The 20,863-nt window shown below is 39.1% G+C and overlaps 1 protein-coding gene across 2 annotated transcripts in view; it reads left to right on the top strand.

The window, feature by feature from the left end:
- Positions 1–20,863, top strand: part of LOC122642716 (calpain-type cysteine protease DEK1-like) — a 70,896-nt gene that overhangs the window by 18,000 nt on the left and 32,033 nt on the right. For both annotated transcript variants that reach the window (XR_006330085.1, XM_043836280.1), the window contains exons 17-26: positions 4,475–4,637; positions 4,771–4,842; positions 12,110–12,487; positions 12,577–12,692; positions 12,797–13,094; positions 14,468–14,787; positions 14,924–15,275; positions 15,443–15,763; positions 15,848–15,952; positions 16,094–16,222. Coding sequence is in view for 1 of the 2 variants with exons in the window: in XM_043836280.1 (XP_043692215.1) it covers positions 4,475–4,637; positions 4,771–4,842; positions 12,110–12,487; positions 12,577–12,692; positions 12,797–13,094; positions 14,468–14,787; positions 14,924–15,275; positions 15,443–15,763; positions 15,848–15,952; positions 16,094–16,222 (2,254 nt within the window). In the remaining variant the exon portion in view is untranslated. The remainder of the gene's footprint in view (positions 1–4,474; positions 4,638–4,770; positions 4,843–12,109; positions 12,488–12,576; positions 12,693–12,796; positions 13,095–14,467; positions 14,788–14,923; positions 15,276–15,442; positions 15,764–15,847; positions 15,953–16,093; positions 16,223–20,863) is intronic.

Below are 20,863 nucleotides of genomic sequence, written 5' to 3'. Positions count from 1 at the left end.
TAATATGGAATCTTCTTTTAAATTAGTTATTTTAAGTTAGATATCTTTTAACTTAAGTTAGTAGGGTTAAATAGGTCTTTTACTATTTTAAATTAGTTAAGTTAGATTAAATCTTTTCCTTCCACGATTTTTGAAGGAAAAGACTTTAAATTGTACTAGGACTTGGCATAAAGCCATCTTATTAATATAGTAAATCGTGGAGGGCTTCCCCCACATTGAAATTTGAATTAAAAAGACTGTTTTCTATTGCTTGGCCTCTAATAGGATCCTTATCCTATTTGGAGCTACATTATTTTGGTATCAGAGCCATGGCTGAACATGGCAATCCGGTGCTGCCACAACCACTCGATCCTATGGCAGCAATGTTTGAAATGTTTAAGAAGTTCACTGCTGAGCAAAAGGCTATATTTGAAGAGATCAGAGCTAAACAGAGGACTATCACTGAAAGGTTGCATCTGATTGAGCAACGACAGGTTACTCCTCATAGGGACATCAACATTCCCCTAGATGAGGACGGATATCAGGTCCAATCCCAAGTTCACCAGCCTCATAGAAGGCATAGGGAAGACAGGGATAGGCACAAGGATTACAAAGAAGACATGTATAGAGAATACAAATTTACATTGCCAAAGGAAATTGAGAGAGCACAAGTTGAAGATAAAGCTGAAGTGGCAGTGAATTGTGATGAAAAGAAAGAGACAGCCCCTATAGCTTCAAAGATGGACAGTCGACATGTAGAAGACCCTACTGAAGTGGTCAATGTCGAAGAAATCAAAGAAGACAAAGCGAAAACAGCAGAAGATGAAGAGGTGGTTGAAAACACTCCACAGGAAGGCAATGACCTTCAAGATGTTGTTCTTGAAAAGGTGAAGCTTGTGTCTCAAGTGTTCAATAAGAAGGTTGCTAACACTGAAGACTCTATGGACAGGACATTCATAGTTGCTGCTGATTCAGAAAGCGAACACATAAAGTTTGTTATGCCACCATGGTTCTTCGAAGAGAAAGCTCCACGCCTTGGAGATTTTATCTCCAATGTTCCTGCTTCATCGGAATTCTGTTTGGGGATGGTCAAAGCTGCTGGTCACATGTTGATTCCCCCTCATCACTACAAAATTCAAGGATGAATTTTTTCAAGTTGGTGAGAGTTGATGCAGAATCATCACTAAATAGGGCTTATTTCTTTAAAAATAGACCTAGGATTGGGTTATATACATGTTGGGTCTTTGTTCCCAAGGGTTTTTATGTATTAGGCCACTTTAATGAGCCTAAACTAGGGGTATATAGGTTGCATACGGGATTAGCCCAATATTTAGTTTATTTTTCTATTTTTAGATTGAACCGGTTTAGAATTGGTTGCACCCAATTGGTTCAATTGGTCTAATTTAAGTGAACTGTTCCTATTGGTTAATAGGTCCTTATATCCTATTGGCTAATATGGAATCTTCTTTTAAATTAGTTATTTTAAGTTAGATATCTTTTAACTTAAGTTAGTAGCGTTAAATAGGTCTTTTACTGTTTTAAATTAGTTAAGTTAGATTAAATCTCTTCCTTCCATGATTTTTGAAGGAAAAAACTTTAAATTGTACTAGGACTTGGCATAAAGCCATCTTATTAATATAGTAATTCGTGGAGGGCACCCCCACATTGAAATTTGAATTAAAAAGACTGTTTTCTGTTGCTTGGCCTCTAATAAGATCCTTATCCTATTTGGAGTTACATTACTTCTTCAATATAAATCAGATTTAAACAATTTTGGATTTGTTGGAAAGCTGGTTTTGTGCTCTACCTAATACTAAAAAGCTCATGTAAAAATAAAATCATCTGACTAGTCAAACTTCTTAGAGAACAAGAACATTTCTCTAAATCGAGAACAATTTAATTACTTACAGATAAGATCATATTTTCTAAGAATAGTATAAACCAAATGTAAGAGTAGTATATACCAAATGTATGTTTAATTGTTTCAAACTTCCAATAGCTTGCTTCTTCAGTTCTGTTGTCTTCTAGTTCTATGTTGATTTTTGATGACTTGATGTGGCTTAATATTGATTTTTGATGACTTGATGTGAATTAATGTGGCTTAATGTTGATTTTTGATGACTTGAGAAGGCTTAATGTTGATTTTTGATGATATAAGGTATATATTGTAGCAGACTAAAATATTATAGCATACCAAATAATGTTAGAACAGGGGGAAATAAAAAATAACACTTGGCGGCGCCTTGTCGCCTAAGCGCTTTGACACCCCTTTGAGCGCCTTGAGTTGCTTGGCCGCCTTGACAACTATGATTGAGAGAGAGAAATGGGTGATCAATGGATGTTGTAGAAGAGATAAAGTGGAGAAAGTTACTAGCATGCGGTGGAAGGAAGGATGGGGGATGAAAGGATATTAATCTATTGTACTGTCCTAATAAAGAGAAGAAATAAAGAAAAGAAGGGGAAAGCTGACAGTCGTCGGAGGGGAGAGAGAAGTCAATGAGAGGTGGAGAGAGAGAGAGATAAAGGAGAGAGATTCTCCTATCAAATTGGGGAGAGGGAGAAGAGAAGAGCCAACTAGGCCATTGCCAAGTGAAACTAATTAATTCATTAACACCATAATTATAGGGGGGTGGTTACATCTATTTATAGGGAAAAAACTCGAAGGAAATCTAGTAAATCTAGGACTCTTGGACGGCTAATCAAATTTTATAATAAGCATGCTACTTTCTTAATAACATGCAACCCAACTTTTTGTAAAATATAGTATTTTAAACTCTAAAAACTCCTAGTTGATAGCTAAAAATGAACTCTCCTTAAAACTCCAATTTAAAAATAAGAATTAATAACATAATTGCCCTCAACTCTAATTAAATGACTATCCTGCCCTGGTTACAAGATTTTAATCAATACTAATCTAAAGTAATCCCAATCACATGATCTGAATGTTGGATTGCTTCTGCATTATTCCCCCCTTATGTAATGCTAGGTCTTAGATAGACAACTAATAACCTAACTTACAATAGGACCTTTCAATCCTAACAATAGTACAATGTTTTACCAGTTTCCAGCACTAGAAATCAACAGAATCATCTGTCAGTTGTTGAACAGCAAGACAATCAACTCTTTTAACCCTCAACAGGGTTTAACAGCACCTTGGTTAAAGTCCAGCCACAAAGGAAAACAAAACAGGACCAATCTGGTCTATTGGCTGAACTAATAGGGTAGGTAGGTATTAACCAGGAAAAACAACAGGACACAGAATTAGTAAGTCATCTCCTCAAATGGCAAAGGAACGGCCAATTTTGGAAATAGAGTATTGAAGGCTTTTAAAACAAAGCCGTGAAGGTTGTCTTCAACCTTTAGCCATGAATAGAGCCAGTGGAAGGAGAAGAACTCCAATCACATGAAACTCCTTCAGCAAAGCACAGTTGGGATATGAAGGGAAATAGCATTTATTGTGAGGGGACAATCTTGAACAAAAATAAAATTAAGGACAGATCAGAATAAAAGGGAAAGGAAGGCCCAATTTTGGAAATAGATTATTAAAGGCTTTTAAAACAAAAGCCGCGAAGGTTGTCTTCAACCTCTAGCCACGAAGAGAGCCAGTGGAAGGAGAATAACTTCAATCGCGTGGAACTCCTTCAGCAAGGCATGGTTGGGTCTGAGTTTTTTCAGACGACGGTTGAAATTTCAAGCTCTCTTGAATGCAACTATCAATCAACACAATTAATTTGTGAAAAGGGTGATTCAACTCCTGCAACTCTAACCTGGCGGTGAATACAGTTTCAAGCTTGGTTGTGGTGCAGAATCTCACTGCAGAGAATGATTCTGGGGAAAAAGCACGGGCTTGGGTCGCCCTAAGATGGTGATTCAACGCCCGTAATATTAGGGTTTGATCGATTAGAGCTAATGGTTCAGCAAGACTTTCTTTCTATCCTGGTAATATCGCCCAACAGAAAAGAACACAGAAACCAGTGGACAAAGAAGAAGAAGAAGGGGAAGAAGAAACAGTTGCAAGGCTCCACAGCCATTTAAGGTAAACTCAAATCTTGTTCCATTCCAAAAATCTCTATGAATCCTTCGTTACAGCATGTATTATAAGACTCAAACAATCCATAATCCTAATCCAAATCTAAAACAAACTTTGACTCTATCTTGGACTCAACAATTGAAACAAACTCTAACTTCTGAAACAAACTCTAACTTGCTATTAACAAGTAACAACTCTAACAAGATAAAGACAAAAGAAATGCAAATTACATTTTATCTCTGATTAAACCTACGCTTAACTGCATCAACTGTCCATATGACTTTTGACCCTATTCAATGCCTATGAATGTTTCAGGTCCTAGAGAAGCTCCATGAACCCCAAAAGAAGTCAACTCCTTATAGTTCCTGCTCCTTGTCCTTATTGTTGTTGTCGTCGTATCATTATCTTCATTATTTACTGTTGTTCTTTTGGTCTCTAATATCTGCTACAACCTTTGTTTGACAGTGCTGCGTTTCTTGTTCTTTATGGAATTGCATTGGCGACAGAGGGCTGGGGTGTTGTCGCTAGTTTGAAAATTTATCCACCATTCGCTGGTGCTGCTGTATCAGCAATTACTCTTGTTGTGGCTTTTGGGTTTGCTGTGTCTCGTCCATGTTTGACTCTTAAGGTTGGTGCCACAAGAACGGAAGAACCCTGATTTAATTGTTCTGATGCCTTTATCTTCAAAAAATGTTTTGTATTCAATTTTTGTCTAATTCTTCCAATTTTGACTGGGGTGATATTCTTTTTTCTACTATCAGATGATGGAAGATGCTGTGCATTTTCTTAGTAAGGAAACTATTGTTCAGGCAATTGCGCGTTCTGCGACTAAGGTACATTTTCTTGCTTGAAATGACTATGAGATACAACGTCTGTGTGGTTGCTCCTATATTTTCTCAATTGTGATTGAGATTTTAATTTTATCTTTACTATGTGTAACCCTATTGCTTATGATTAGAGAGACATGGCAAACATGTCACTGCAGCAAATATCAGTGATTCAGTGGTCATAAGAGCAGAGCCGAACTGCCAAAGTCGGGGAGCTTGGGAAGGAGGCCCTGTTGTTTGACTTGATGTATGCTATCACTTTTCACAGTATATCACCCACCCGCCCACCCACCCACCCACCCACACATATCTATAATAATAATATATTTATAATTTGTTTGCACTTACATCATTTAGGAGTGTAATATGATCTTTTAAGATTTCTATGTATCATGAATTGTAGTCAAAGGAAAGTAAATGTTTAGGAATGTTAGCTTATATTTATTTGAGTAAACATCTAGTAGACCCCCTGAGGTTTGTTCACCTATCTTGTAGCCCCTAATTTATTAAAACTTTACTTACGGACCCATATGATGGACGGAATACTCGTTCCGTTATAGTCAACATGTTAAGTGATGATGTCAGCAGATTAAAGGTTATGTAAATGCCAAAATTACCCTTGTATATCTTTAATGAAAATAACCAAAGTGGAAATTACATGTCTTTCCTTATTTCATCTCCAACCTTAGAATTAAGATTTGGAGATGCCGGCCGTGAGGAAGAACCAGGAAATCTCACTCATAATTGAAGGTACTCTTTCCCCTAACTAAATCACTCCTTAATTTTGCCGTAAATCCTATTCCATTTTTTCTAAATCACTTTCCTTATGATGGCGGCAATGGCTCCCTTCAGTTTCTCGATGTAATTCTTTCTACCAGATGCAAAAGTTAGGCTTCCAGCTTTGATAGAGAAGGTGGCTTCTGAACATGGGATATTAGATTGAAATCAGTCATAAATGGAGTAGAATCCACACAAAAAAATTCGACTGGGATTGATTGAAATCGGTCAGAATCTGTGGAGTTGCAGGTGTGACTGAGTACGGTGGAGAGTGGAGAAGATGAAGTGGCTCACTAGGTTCTAAGCCTTTTAACTCCAAAACAAAAAACTTTAGGGATTCCTCTCAGAAAAGAGCACGCACCATCTCTGCCCTTTTGTCTTTTCTTCTCCTTGCAAACCCTGCACCGGATTCCTCTCTCACAAAAGAGCACATGCAATCTTCCTTTTTGTCTTTTCATTTTTTCTTTTTGGTGAAACCCTTTTGTCTTTTCTTCTCCTTACAAACCCTACACCGATCCATTAGAGAGAGAGAGAGAGTATTGCAGAACTTAGAACCGATTAAACCGAGGAAAAGAAAAGAAAGGCCGTCTCAGAGAGAGAGAGGCAGTGCAGGAAAAAAAAAATCATGGAATAAAGGACCAAGAGGCACGATGCCGATTTACTTCGAGGTTGAGCGGCAATGGAAGGGATGGATTTGAATTAGTTTGTGTTTGAGGATGATGAAGATCAAGATGGATAGTCTCTTCTTTTACTGCTACAGAAGATGGATCTCCTCCATTGGGTTGTTGTTGTTGAGGCTTTGACCTTTTTGCTTTTGCCTCTTTCTGTTGTTCTTCCTCGGCCCGTTCTTGACCTGCTTTCCTGTCTGGTTTCAGTCGTTCCTCCGGCAAGGGCACCTTGTGAAGTTGAAAATCTGATGGAACAGTCGGGCAAAGAGAAGGGTAGAATTGTCTTTTAAAATAGCCTTTGTATTTTATTACAGATGTATAAAGGCTATTTTGGTCTTTTACTTTGTTAAACTAATACCTAACTAGCACCGTGAGATTAATGGGTCTGTAAGTAAGGTTTTAATTAATGGGGGGCTACAAGATAGGTGAACAAACCTCAGGGGGTCTACTAGATTTGTCTAATTTATTGATGAGGTCCAGTCAGTGGTAGATACAGTTCATTAATTATAAGATAGATTAGCAAATTAATTCAAATTCCTACTTTATTATAGGACCCAATACATATATTATAGTTGACTCACTGTAAGGTGGGATATATACCGTAATGTGTGCATCATGCTGCCCCTCTCCCCCCCCCCCCTCCCTTCCTCTAAAAGAGATGAATCTTGACTCTGCACTGGGTAATGTAATTCTAGATTGGTAGGAGACCAACTAGAACCAATAACCAGGATCTGCTATGGATTAGGGAAATTGGCTAGGTCAAAATATGTGAAATTGTGAAACTAGGGTTAGGGTTTGATGGGACCTAGGGTTAGATGTTAGGGTTAAGTTAGAAGAGTGGATTATATGGGAGAGAAGAGATGCTGAAAGGTATAGTTAAATAAGATGACTAAATCTGAAGTTATTGAGGAATTCTAGTAGAAAATAGAAATAGGATTGAGGGGTAAAAAGGTAATTTCAGACAATCGGCTGGGTGGATGGTAATAAAATTTGGATCAAGTCTCTCTTAGGGTTTGAGGAAGATTCGATCAAATTTTCAGCAGGTTCTAACGGTTAGATTTGGCTGGGTAAAATTTTCACAAAAATCACCTTGCATGTGACCACCTAGAAGAGAAGAATTCTCCTAAAAAGACGAAGTCATTCAATATTAGAGTAACAGGTTTGGTTCATTTTTTTGCATTTTAGCTAGAGGTGTAAGTGAAGAGAATAGAAGAGATGAAGTCCGTCCCTTAGCCTAGTCTATATCCACAGCTTACGCAACTCTGTACCGACGCCTCACTACTACTTAAAAAATGAATTAACGGCTAAGCGATTTCATAACCTGAGCTTTAATTACAGAATTTCAATTTCAGACTTCTTGTTTGAAAATATCTTGAACCTTGCAGAGAAATTCCAGCAACTGAATATGTTTCTTCAAGAGATCGGCTTTGGCAGAATTGAAACTTGAATGGAACTTAATTGGAGATCGATGGAGGGCGTTGGGGAAGGGGATGGCATCTCACCCAACCTATCTCAGGATTTTTAACAAAGGCTAAAGCGGCCAATATTTCATTAATCAAATTTGTCTACAATGCTGGCCTCCCTTACAAACGTATATAGAAGACTCAAAATTAGACTTAGACACTAAAAGGGAAGGCCTAACCCTAACTGTAACTAATAAAGTAACCTAAATTGACTAGGAAAGTGAAATAATAAAGAAAACAAACTCAAAATAGGACTTTAACTAAACTAAGGAAGTAAATCCCGTTTTCAACCCATATTTTAGGTCCATTGAATTGGCCAATTACAAAATAAACCCATGGGATCAAAAGCCCAACAGATATATAACCCAACCCAAAGCTTATTTTCAATATAATAAGCCCTCTATGTGACTTATTTACATCACTGGGTGGGTATGTGATGGAGGATCCCATCTGATGCAGTACAAGGCTGGCATAGGAGGAGAAAGAACCAAAAAAGGCCAGCTCAGTCAGGCCCAAATTTAGGTCCAATAATAAGTCATAACTAGCTCACATTAGACCATGACTTGAGTTATAGTCAGAGGCTCATACTGATGCAGGAGCTGTTCCATGGGCTGGGCCGAACCCGTTTGAAAACCCAAACCAAGATGAACCGGTTTCAATTGGATATTTGGGTTCAGTAGGTTATTTAATTTATTAGGATTTTTAATTAGTTGGGATTTATCTTGTAATCTTCTATTTAATAGGTTAATTAGTGATGGAATTGCTTTAGGATTTAGTTAGTGATAGACTTGCATTAGGAATTTATTTCAGTTTTAAATTTAGATTAGGAGTTTTATTTTCCATAAATACTATCTTGTAAGCAACGAAGGATCAGATTTGAATGAATGAATGTTTGAGTTGTTTTGTTTACCGGATTGGTACGAACAATGGTTGTGTGACCATCTATTCCCCCGCCCCCCTTCTTTGTCCGATTTCTTCTTCTGTTCTCCTTCCACTTCTCTCTTGCTCTCTTACTTCATCCCTCTTTTTATTCTCTGTCTCCTGCTTTCCTATTCTTTATTGTAATACAGTTGACTTTTTCCTCTTTGCTGGACGGTACTACCAGCTTCAGGAGAAAAACCTTGCTGAAGCTTAAATCCTAATCGATTGACCCTCAGAGTTGGGTTGTAGGTCTGGGCGATTCAGCCTTCCAAACCTTTATCTCAGCCCCTTTCAACCTTGAGACTCCATCGCACATCAGACCTGCACCTCCATTACAACCGTCAGAGTTGGTTTCAGTTCCATCGTTCTCTTGGTTGTAGGTTCTTTTCAATTATTCTTGGTGCCCTTGAGAGAACAGGTTGTGGCGACTCTTGCCTGAAGCTTCGCATCGATTGGGTTCTCACTAGAAAGACCCATCTTCGAAATAACTTCCATTCTGCCGCTGGGTTATGGACCCTTCTTTGGCTGAGGAGCTGTGAGGTTGAAGAAGACAAAGTCCTTCCTTTTGTTTCTCGATTCCTTATCTATTAACCCATTTTCCTTTAGTTTCCAACACTACCCTTTTCTTTTACCTTTATTCCCTACTATCCATTATTTTATATTTCATTCCAAATTTGCTCTCCTATCACTTACGTTTCATTCCTTTTCTTTGCTTGTTGCCTTCTTTGGATTTCCGTTGATTTACCAAAGTGCCATCTCCTTGGTTAATTTCAATATAATTACAGAACTGCCATTATTTCTTGCCATTGAGTCATCTAGTATTCGGGTGGGCCCATAGCGAGCCCAATATTCCAGCCCGGGTTTGTATCACATACTTAGGCCCATATGTTGATCAAAACTTAAGTCCATAAAGAGCCCATGAGTAGCCATTGATCAGAAGCCTTTGGAATTTCTATTTTGGTTGATTATGTGGGCCCTTGTTGCTGCCACATGTGGAGTTACTACAATCTTTCTTAGTTATTTTTTTTTAGTTTCTATTCTTGTAATAATCTCTTAGTCATTGAAAGTGGCAGTAACTAAGAGTGCTTTTTTTTTGTTTTAGTAAGTTTCTAATTTTTGTAATAGCCAGGGATCTTCTTTCTAGGAATTTCTAAATATCTTGGTGAAGCAAGTGGCAACCAAGGTGGTGAAGCCTTGGAGGGAGGGTAGTGATTATAGTTGTCAAGGTGCCGCCTCGGCGTCCAGCCTCCTTTGTTTGGAAGGGAGCCTTGTTGGTGTCGCCTTAGTTTTTTACCCCTTCCGATGCCTTGGGTTGCCTAGCGTTTTGACAACTATGGTGGTGATACCTAACCGCAGGCCCTAGGTGGTGGTACCTATCAGTCATATCTTCTTTTCCTTTTCTCCTATTCTGTTTTGTGTTGTGTGTGTGTGTTTGTTTTTTCCACCTTTTGTCATTCACTGCTCCAGCAGCATTCCAGCAACTAAGGTTCCTACAGTGGGCATCCTTTAGGTGATTTCTATTTTTCTTCCTTGTGTTTATGTGATTCCTAACACTGTTAAATCTCTTAAATTCCATTACTTTTTTCCAGCACTGTTGTTAGGTCTGTTACCTATTGTTGGACAGCTTACATAGCTTAACCTTCAGTCGACAGATTCTAAGAATCTGGGCGTCAATCTGGGCTGATATTAAACTATGTTACACTCCTCTACCCTCTTCCATTCGACCTAAACCTTGTGTTCATTGGATGGCTCGTTAGTAAGTTGTGAAAGTTTTTTTTCTGACTTACTAATTTGCTGTTTTGCGACTTTCTATTTCTGTCTGAGTCAGTTTCTCATCATCCTACGATTAAATTCCTTTGATATTTTTACCACTTGAGCTCCTCCATAATTTCTCTAGGATATATTAATTTCACCTTCAGCGAGTTCATCGTTTGTGAGTTCTGTTTATTCAAAGTTTCTGCTGTGTTTAGGATTACTGTGATCTTGGTTTCTCATAGGTTTGCTAGTGTTTGTTACTTCAGCCTAGGTTACCTCATCACCATCCCATTTCTACTTGTCAAGTTTCATCTCTAAAGAAGTGGGGTAAGTGCCTTAAAAAGGAGTTCAGCGTGATAATACACCAGATTCCATTATTATTAAATGGCAATCTTGTCATTTACTGAAGTACCATAGTTGAATAAATAAAAAAAATTCTTGTGTGGCAGTCATTTTTTTAAGCCCAAGTGCCCGTCTGGAAAAGCAAAAAAAGAGTCCAGTATTTTGTTGAGTACTTTAGCTTGTAGACATTATTCCCTATTCTTTTTTCTCTGTTGCATTAGATATTTGTGCAATTCACTTTGTGGTTTTGTCACAAATGACAAGATTATACTTGCATTTTCTATGACAATTTTATGGTATCCCATGAAGTTGGGTTTCAGCTTGTTAATATGAGAAAGAACCTGTGCAAGACTATTAAAAAAACCGATGGTTGGGAATATGATTTGCTTTTGTCTTGTCAAATTAAGAAACTTAAAATCCTGTGGGAATGATGATATGTTGACCTTTCAGAGATAATAACTTTCTGCTCTGGTACCCTGGTGAGCAAATACCTGATACTCCAGATAGTCATTTCCATCTAGAATATCTATGTCTGCCATTTTTAGCAAGCTCTTGTAGTTTAGGGCCCCCAATGGTATCAGACGTCTATGCTGTCTATTGGAAAGATTTAAGAACAGTCTTTGGCATAGTTGTCAAGGCATTGCCTAGGTGCCGGCGTCGCCTTGGCAGACTTGGGCGCCTTGGTCCCCTAGGCGGGCGCCTTGGTCACCTACTTGGTGTCGCCTTGAACTTTGAACCTTTCCACCGCCTTGGGTTACCTAGCCGCCGTGACAACTATGGTCTTTGGATTACATTTGGAACTTTATAATTATGGAGTTTTCCTTTCCTTTTGAATCGAGGAGAATTGGGTCAAGAAGACGACAGAGAAGCTAGCTTACCTAGTACTACTTTTCTCGAGGAAAAAGACAGAACATCTGCCAGCTAAGGTAAGGGTGGTCTACGATCAGCAGCTGCTCCACTCTGCTGTGGCATAACTGAACTTCGTTGCCTCCCCGCGTACGATGTGAATGGGCCAATGGGCGTTGTGGCGTGGGTCAGTTTTGGGCGGGGGGCTTAGAGAGCCCAGAGGAACGATTCATTTGGATCGACGATTGAGAGAATACATTCTTAGTCTCTAAGTATTTAGATACATCAGGTTTAAAGTGTTCAAGACTTGGATAACGAAGGGGATATTCACCTTAAATAGATAAGACTTCCATTTCTGCATAGCTTCTGAGGTGTTGCAGTTCATGATAACTTTCTGATTTTGTTTTACTTGTTGAGTGACCTTTTCTTCCTTTTTTTCTCTGTCAGATTGTAAGAAATTATTTAAATAAATGTGAAGTTGCATTGCTTATGACCTTGCAGACCAGAAATGCTCTCTCTGGAACTTACTCTGCACCACAGAGGTCTGCTAGTTCAGCTGCTCTTTTAGTTGGGGACCCTACAATCATGAGAGATAGGGCAGGGAACTTTGTGCTCCCTAGAGCAGATGTTATGAAATTGCGGGATCGGCTGAGGAATGAGGAATTAGCTGCAGGATTGTTCTTCAGTAGAATCAGAGCTGGAAGGACATTTCGGCATGAATCATCTGCTGATGTTGGCTACAGGAGAGAGATGTGTGCTCATGCTCGTATTCTGGCTTTAGAGGAGGCAATTGATACAGAATGGGTATATATGTGGGATAAGTTTGGTGGTTATTTGCTTCTTTTGCTTGGTTTGACTGCCAAGGCCGAGCGAGTACAGGTGATTACAGCTGCTAACGGCTTTGCTTGCAAGCTCTGTGTTTTAATTTTTTCTGTGTCACCTATTGCTTAGCATTTGTGCTGTTGTAGGATGAAGTCCGCCTGCGTCTTTTTCTTGATAGCATAGGTTTTTCAGACCTAAGTGCCAAAAAGATTAAGAAATGGATGCCTGAAGACCGTAGGCAATTTGAAATTATACAGGAGAGGTATATCATTTCATCTGACATTTAGTTATCATTATTGTTTATCTTTAAAAATGCTGGACCTTTTCTATTTGTTTCTCATTTGGTTACTATTATTGATTTTGTAGTTACATAAGAGAAAAGGAGATGGAGGAGGAAATCTTAATGCAGCGACGTGAGGAGGAGGGAAAGGGAAAAGAGAGGAGGAAGGCACTCCTGGAGAAAGAGGAACGTAAATGGAAGGAGATAGAAGCATCTCTCATTTCCAATATTCCTAATGTTGGAAGTAGGGAAGCTGCAGCCATGGCAGCTGCAGTGCGTGCTGTTGGTGGTGATTCTGTTTTGGATGACTCTTTTGCTCGAGAGAGGGTTTCAAGCATTGCTCGTCGTATTCGTGCAGCTCAGTTGGCTCGTCGGGCAGTCCAGGTTCATATCTTATTATAGATAATTGTTTTCTTTCATTGCAAACTTATGTTGCAAAGCGTTAATCAGGATAATATTATTTCTTTTGCTCAGAGGATTTACTCCCAGTAAGTTAAAACCTTCACGAATATGATGTTGAACTCTTGCACTATTTACTTTTCAGAATGTCTGTTTTGATCAAAGGGCTGATTTCTTTATATTTGTTTCTTTCTGTGTGTCGTATGCATTTAGCAATGTGTGCAAATGTTTAAATATACAGTTTGTAACTATTATGGTGGGTGAGCCTTGACGCAACGGTTAAGTTATGCTATTGCAACCTGTTGATTGTGGGTTCAAAGCTTGGAAACAGCCTCTCCTGCGAAGCAGGGGGTAAGGCTGTGTACATTTGCCCCTCCCAGACCCTGTAGTAGCGGGAGCCTCGGGCACTGGGTTGTTCATATTTTTTTTTAGTTGCTTCAATCTGAAACTTTTCATTTTGTGGATGCAGAATGTAGTGTGTATTTCATCTCTTAGGAGTTGAATGAGATGTGTCTTCAATGTCTAGCTTGTCATCGTCGTTTCATTTTGGCCGAAAAGCCTGAAATAATTAATTTCGGTGGCCAAAGCGAATCGACTTCTTGACTTAAATTTTTTGGTTTCAAATTTTATGGTATTCAGTCATTTTGTTCCGTTTTGGCCTTTCCGCCTGAAACACACAAGATCCGTCCATTTAAAAACCTCATTACCAAGCTCATCCATTAGTCATTTCCCTTTAATGTTTTAACAAACAATGGGCAAACCCGGAAGCCTCATTTCTTTGACAACCCTCTCTTTCCAGTAATGAATCTGCACCAAATCAAGCTAAACAATTGTTCATGGGTTGCTTTTAAGTTTTAACAACATATTTCTCTTAATCCAAGGAAAGCATATTTCTTCTCATTTTTTTTTTGTCTAATCTGAGTTTTGTTTCCATAATTCTTTACTGTCTTCAATTAAAATCCATTTCATCAAATGAAAAATGATGTACAGTATAAGGTTTCTTGTAATTGACTGTTGATGTTGGAGAAATTTGTGTGTATTGGACCAAGACTCCCTTGTGATTGGGGAATTTCTGATGAACAAGTAATCTCAACCCATGAATATAAAAGCATGAAAGAGGAAGATGCCATGATGATTGGAAAGAAAGGTGAGGAAAAGATGGGCACGAGCATTCAGATGAAGCTCACAAATACTGATTATTCTTTGCCCATTTTTACTTTGCTTCTTGTTTTTTTTTTATTTATCATTATCTTGCAAATATTTTATTTTATCGAAATAAGGTTTTTGTTTTCTGCTATTGAACTGCATACTTTGTATGTCATTATACAAAACTTAATGTGATTTACTTTTTTGACCAGACGGGAGTTCCTGGTGCTGTGTGTGTTCTTGACGATGAACCACAAGCTGGTGGCAGACACTATGGCCAGATTGACCCAAGCGTTTGTCAATCTCAAAAAGTTACTTTCTCCATTGCAGTAATGATCCAGCCAGAATCTGGGCCAGTTTGTCTTTTGGGTACGGAATTCCAGCGGAAAATTTGCTGGGAAATCCTTGTGGCTGGTTCAGAACAAGGCATTGAGGCTGGGCAAGTTGGACTCAGGCTAGTTACCAAAGGCAATAATCAAACTACTGTTACCAAGGAGTGGAACATTGGTGGTACAAGTATTGCCGATGGAAGGTTTGTATTCTCTTGTGGCCTAAACATTAGCATCTTCTGTATAATTCATCTGGTTTTTATTGCTGCTCTTTTGAACTTTTCATTGTTTTGAAGTTCGATCATATTGCTAACTTGGTCTACTCTAATGGCTATGCAGGTGGCATATTGTGACAGTGACTATTGATGCTGATGTAGGTGAGGCCACTTGCTATCTAGATGGGGGTTTCGATGGATTCCAGAGTGGCTTACCATTGCATATGGGCACTGGCATTTGGGATCAGGGAACAGAAGTTTGGATTGGGGTTAGGCCACCAACAGATTTGGATGCATTTGGGAGGTCTGACAGTGAAGGAGCCGATTCTAAGATGCATATCATGGATGCTTTCTTATGGGGAAGGAGTTTGACTGAAGATGAAGTTGTGACTTTCCACTCTGCTACAAGCTCATTTGATTACAACATGATTGATCTTCCGGAAGATGGTTGGCAATGGGCTGATTCACCTTCCAGGGTATGCATCTATTTTTTCCTGTTTCAAGTCATAGCCTTTTAATTTTGTGATTGGCATTTCTTGAAGTAATTTTTGGTCTGTTGGTTTTTGGGTGCCCAAAAAGCATTTGTTTTGTCTTGTTGGTAGCACTTGTTGACTGTTTGATGTTTCCTATTCTTTGCTTTTAGGTTGATGGGTGGGACAGCGACCCTGCAGATGTTGATCTTTATGATAGGGATGATGTAGATTGGGATGGGCAGTATTCAAGTGGTAGGAAAAGAAGATCAGAACGTGAAGGAGTGGCAATTGATATGGATTCTTTTGCGAGAAAATTAAGGAAACCTAGGATGGAAACACAACAAGAAATCAATCAACAGATGCGGTCAGTTGAAATAGCCATTAAGGAAGCTCTCTCTGCAAGAGGTGAAACTCATTTCACTGACCAAGAGTTTCCTCCTAGTGATCAATCTTTATTTGTGGACCCAGGAAATCCTCCTTTAAAGTTGCAGGTTAGTTTCTCTGATTTGTTTATTGCTGTTGAGTAAGTCTGTTGTTCATGTTGTCCTGAACCTTGTGTTGGTGTTCCATGCCAGGTTGTTTCTGGGTGGTTGAGGCCCACTGAAATAGTTAAAATAAACCATATGGATTCTTGCCCATGCTTATTTTCTGGGGTTGCAAATCCATCTGATGTTTGTCAGGTATGCCTAGAGTTTGTTATAATGCCACTGGAGAATGTTCCTGTAGTTATGTGTGCTTTATCAATTCATTTTAACTGTAATTGATGACTATCCAATACCTTCTCTGCTCCTTTTGAGTGGCACAATGTTTAACTTGTACAGGGCCGACTGGGTGACTGTTGGTTCTTGAGTGCTGTTGCCGTTTTAACTGAGGTTTCACGAATATCAGAAGTAATTATTACGCCAGAGTTTAATGAAGAAGGAATTTATACTGTTCGCTTCTGTATACAGGTAATATGTTTGGTATTCCGAAAATGTGAGACTATTTTTCCCTTTAAGTTACTGGTTTGTTTCTTTTGTTTGTCTTACTTTCCTGAATGAATGTTATAGTTGTGTGTGGGTACTTTGTTTGGTGGAGAAAGTTTGTTGTGTTCCGTGTCTGGATAATTTCATTAAAAAGGAAACTGGAGCTGGGGCTAGGAATCAGAAATGTAGAGGCACTGGCAGGCAAGTGAAGACAGATAGAAAATGTGTTACACACTATTATGGCAGTATAGAAAAAATGAGCGACAGTTTCTCTTTGTGTAAGATGGCTTATTGGCCTTAATTAATCCTGTTTCCTTCCGGCCAATAAAATTTAGATATCTTCTTCGTTGGTTCCAAAATGAAACACCTGTTTCATTGAAATTTTTAGTTTTTAATAGTTTGGAAATTTGGGTCATCTTGGTTATTTCAGTGTGTTTCGACTGCTCAATTAATTTATGCCAGGAAGCAATTTATGTGCATTACATGGTCAAAGCTTTCGCCGTGGAATCCTGTTACTGCCCCCTCCCCATACCAAAACAAAACCAAAAAATAAAAAGAAAAGAGGGACAATCCTGTTACCGATGAGCTTCAGTGTGGTATGATGGAATTTATGGAAATATTGGTTGACCTGAGGGAGAGGGTTGGTATTATTGGCAAGGAGATGCCATTTACAATAAGGGTTAGAAGTTAGAACTGCAGAGGAGTCTTTGAATGGGTTTGCGCTCTTAGCAACCCACGTGAGGGTGGTTAAAGGAACTTTGTGGTCATTGTTGGATACTTGGTCGGGTTTAAGGTGTTGGTATGAGGAGTGGGGGATTTGGCTTCTATTATATGTTGGTCAGGTTTAGGATGTTGGTACAGGTAGGAGTGTTGGTGGAGGGCACAGAATTGCAAGAAATGGAAGAGAAGGAACCATTTCGTAGAGTGCACGGTGTTGAGTAGTAGTGTTGGCACTGATTTTCTTACTCACATCAGTAGGTAAGCAAAACTACATGGTGATAGAGCTTATCTTCTGGAGTGCTATCCGCTATTTATTGGATGGGTAATGGGTATGATGTAGGAGCTGTTCCTTGGGCTGGCCCAAACCCTTTGGGCCGCCCAGATGGAGTTGAATCGGATCCAATTGGGTTTTGGGTCTAGTAGGATTTTAGGAATTTATGTTATTTGGGGAAGAAAGTATCTTTTTTACTTTATCTGTTTATTTTGGAAAGTTGGATATGTTGGATTTTAGAGTTGGTTGTTTGGGTAGTAGAGTTTTTCTTTCTGGAGCCTTACTTCTACAACTTTAAATATGGGTTTGCTTGTAACTGATGGACAGAGTTGATGTGGAAATAGAGAATTGATTTGGGTGTGCCTGTGTGGCTTGATTGCGCATTCTTTCCCTCCCTTGTCTTTCATCTCTTCTTCTTCTTCTTCTTCTTCTTCTTCTTCTTCTTCTTCCCCCTTCTTAGTGAGACTCCTCTTCCAGTTCTTCTTCCATCCTCTGTTCTGGGCAACAGTTGCAGCGCATGTGCGAGCGAGTGATATTCTTCGTACACTATCTATTTGGACCTGAGTTTTGGGTTGTTGAAATCACATTCCTAGTTGACTCTCACCCTAGGTTCCCATCCCCAAAGCCCTCCTCTTTTGTGAGATATTCACTGAAGAACAGGTTTGGCTTTTCCTTTACCACCATGTCTGCTTACTGAATTAAATCAGATTTTTATACTGTCCTCTGTTGGGTTGCTATCAGTTATAATCAATAGAGTTGGGAGTTAGAAACTTAATTCTAAAAGACCAGCCAGATTGGTTCTCTTTCGAAGGAGTAATCTCCTTCTTATGGTGGCTGGGCCTGCCGCCGTGGTTTACATTCTAAGGTTGAAGACGATAGTCCTCCTCCCCCATGATTCTTATTTGCTTTATTTTTTTTTCTACTTTCCAAAATATCCTCTCTTTCCCCTATATTATGTCTTGCCCTTATTTTGTTTCCCATTCCAAGTTTGCTCCTCCCACCTTATACGCTACTTTTCCCTTTTGTTCCCTTCTCTTATGGTTTAAATGTCCAATTATTTACGGGATTACCATTACACACTTCAATTGAGTTATTCAATAGTTGGGTGGTCCATAAGCAATCCGAGCCGGGTTTTCGAGCCCGGAAGCCTTTAACATCATTGATGATGCATTATATAACGATAATGGACTTTTAATTGCCTAGTTGGCAGCCTGCTTTGTTCTGAACCATATAAAAATGAATAAATCAGTTAAAGTGCCATACTTAATAATGGTGTGCATTTGTCTTAAAATCAGCACAAAGAGTTCAGCTTGATTGAATTAGGGATGAAACCGATCAAAGATGTTGACTACATATCTATTTGAAAAAAAAAAAGATGTTGAATACATCTCTGAGGGGGATTCACCAAATCATTATGGCTTTGCAATGCAGGGAGGATGATATTATAATGTAAGCAAGTGGACTAAAACCTAAGGTGATGGGCATTTGCTTTTGTATGAAAAGGCATTCACTTCGAGACATTTGTGTAATGAGTTAAATTTTTAGGTTCAGTTGAAGGTCGGGGTAATTTCAGCCCCAATTTCTTTTGTTATTCATTATGAGATAAACAAATATCATATTAAAGAAGGCGGGGGGGAGTTGAGGACATTTTCGATTTTGATAGATTCTAGAAGCAGGGACTGGAGGGTTGGGAATAGCAGAACAAAAATCAATCATCCTCCCGGAAACATGCTCTATGCATAACGTTGAAAGAATTGCAACTCTGTGGCTTCCTGTTCTCGACGAGGCTGCGACAGTGTTGAAGGGAGTGGCAGCGGCGCTGGAACTCAAACAGATACACTCCGTCCTCATTCTTCCTTCCTTTCCCTTTTTTTTAATGGTAGCAATGATGGCATGGCAGTGGCCGCTGCAACTTCCCTTCATTGGTGGCAATTGTTGTAGCTGCTCCTGCTCCCGCTCCTTCGATCCTCTTATTCTTTCTCCTCCCCTTCCTTCCATCTTCATCTTCTAGTTATTACACTGTTGCTACTGCTGCTATGGCGCTGGCGGTGGCAGTGACAGTGTTTCTGTTGTTGTTTCCTTCTTATCAGAGGTGGTGGAGTCAAGTTGCAGGGGTGAGCATGTGCTGCTGACACCAAAACGCCTTGGGCAATAAGGCAACAGCCTGCCTTGGCTCAGATTTTCTTCCCGGACGCTAAGTGGCTCCTAGGCGACGCTTTGACAACTATGTCCTCCTCCCTCCTTCCCTTCTGTATATCTCTATGTTGAATTGGATGAATGAGTGAGGGGAAAACTAAGTAAGAAAAATGATTTGTTATTCTCTTTCCGGTTCTTCAGAATGTTTCACATCATTTTTCTGTTGCATTGCTTGTAATTGGATACATTAATTCTTTGAAAAAGCAAACATTTTGGAATATTAATAGAAGTAGGAAATAATTCACCCCTCAATATGATGAACTGAATCAACTGACTTCATTAAATTTTGGTTATGAATCCAGAATACTACTTTTTAAGCTAATGAAGTTATGCTCCAAGTATGATGTGTTGAGATATGAGTTAGTTGGGGTATGTCCAACCATGGTTCAAAATTCTGCGATATGTCGCTGAAATTTCGGTATATTTTGGTAATTTCGATACTACTGAGACAAGATGGACTTCCGAAATGAAAAATGTTCAAATTTCAAAATATTTCGGTAAATTTCGGGATATTTCGTCGAATCGAAATTTCATGAAATTTCGATATATTTCGTTAGACAATGTGTATTTAATTATTTATACGTATACTGTCAATCTAGGGTGCAAACCCAAAACACCACTTTGAGTTCTGTTTTTTTTTGCAATATGAAGGTTCAAATGTGTTTATTTAGCTTAAATAAGGGTGTACATGAAGTATCAGGCCTTAATATGGCCAAACACCCACCGAGATGGAGTGCTGAAATATGGCCGAAAAATACCATATTTCGGAAATCTCGACCAGCCCGAAGTGGAGAGACGAGACGAGATTTTAAACCTTGTGTCCAATGTGACATAGTTACTAAGTTTCCTAGTTAGACTAGAGTTCTATTTTAAGTATGTAATCTGTCGAAGGCTATTATAAAAAAGGATCATTGTCTAGAGCGGTATTCAACCTCACAGTCTTCTTCCATCTTCTTTTCTCTCTTTTCTCCTCTCTAAAGTTACTGGTTACAGGTTCGAGGTTTTCTACATGGTATCAGAGCTGTTGTAACCAATACCTGATTCTTTCCGTAATAGCCATTTTGAGAGTCGTTTAGGGTTTTTTGGGTTTGAAGAAAGAAACCCTAGTTCATAGAAGAAGAAGAACTAGGGTTTCGCATATTGAGTTGCTGATTTGCTACATTCGATTGATGAAGACAACTGCTACTGGTGTCTTGTTTCGTAAACTATTGTTGATCGAAGGAACTGTTGCAAGGTTTGAGAGCTCTTCTCGATCTTCTGCTGCCTCTGTTTGAGAGTCGTGATCCGCTGGACTCTCTTTGTTCTCCATATTGGTTACCGATTGCAGATTTGTGGTCTCGCTGCCTCTGATTTGCTTCCTGATTTTGCTGATGTTGAATCGATTTGCTAAAAGGGTTTTTGTTGGGTCTGAGAAGAAGACCTGCCGCTCCACCATGGTT

Source organism: Telopea speciosissima, chromosome 10, assembly GCF_018873765.1.
Source record: "Telopea speciosissima isolate NSW1024214 ecotype Mountain lineage chromosome 10, Tspe_v1, whole genome shotgun sequence".
Classification (NCBI taxonomy): Eukaryota; Viridiplantae; Streptophyta; class Magnoliopsida; order Proteales; family Proteaceae; genus Telopea; species Telopea speciosissima.
This window is presented reverse-complemented; position numbering and strand designations above follow the sequence as displayed.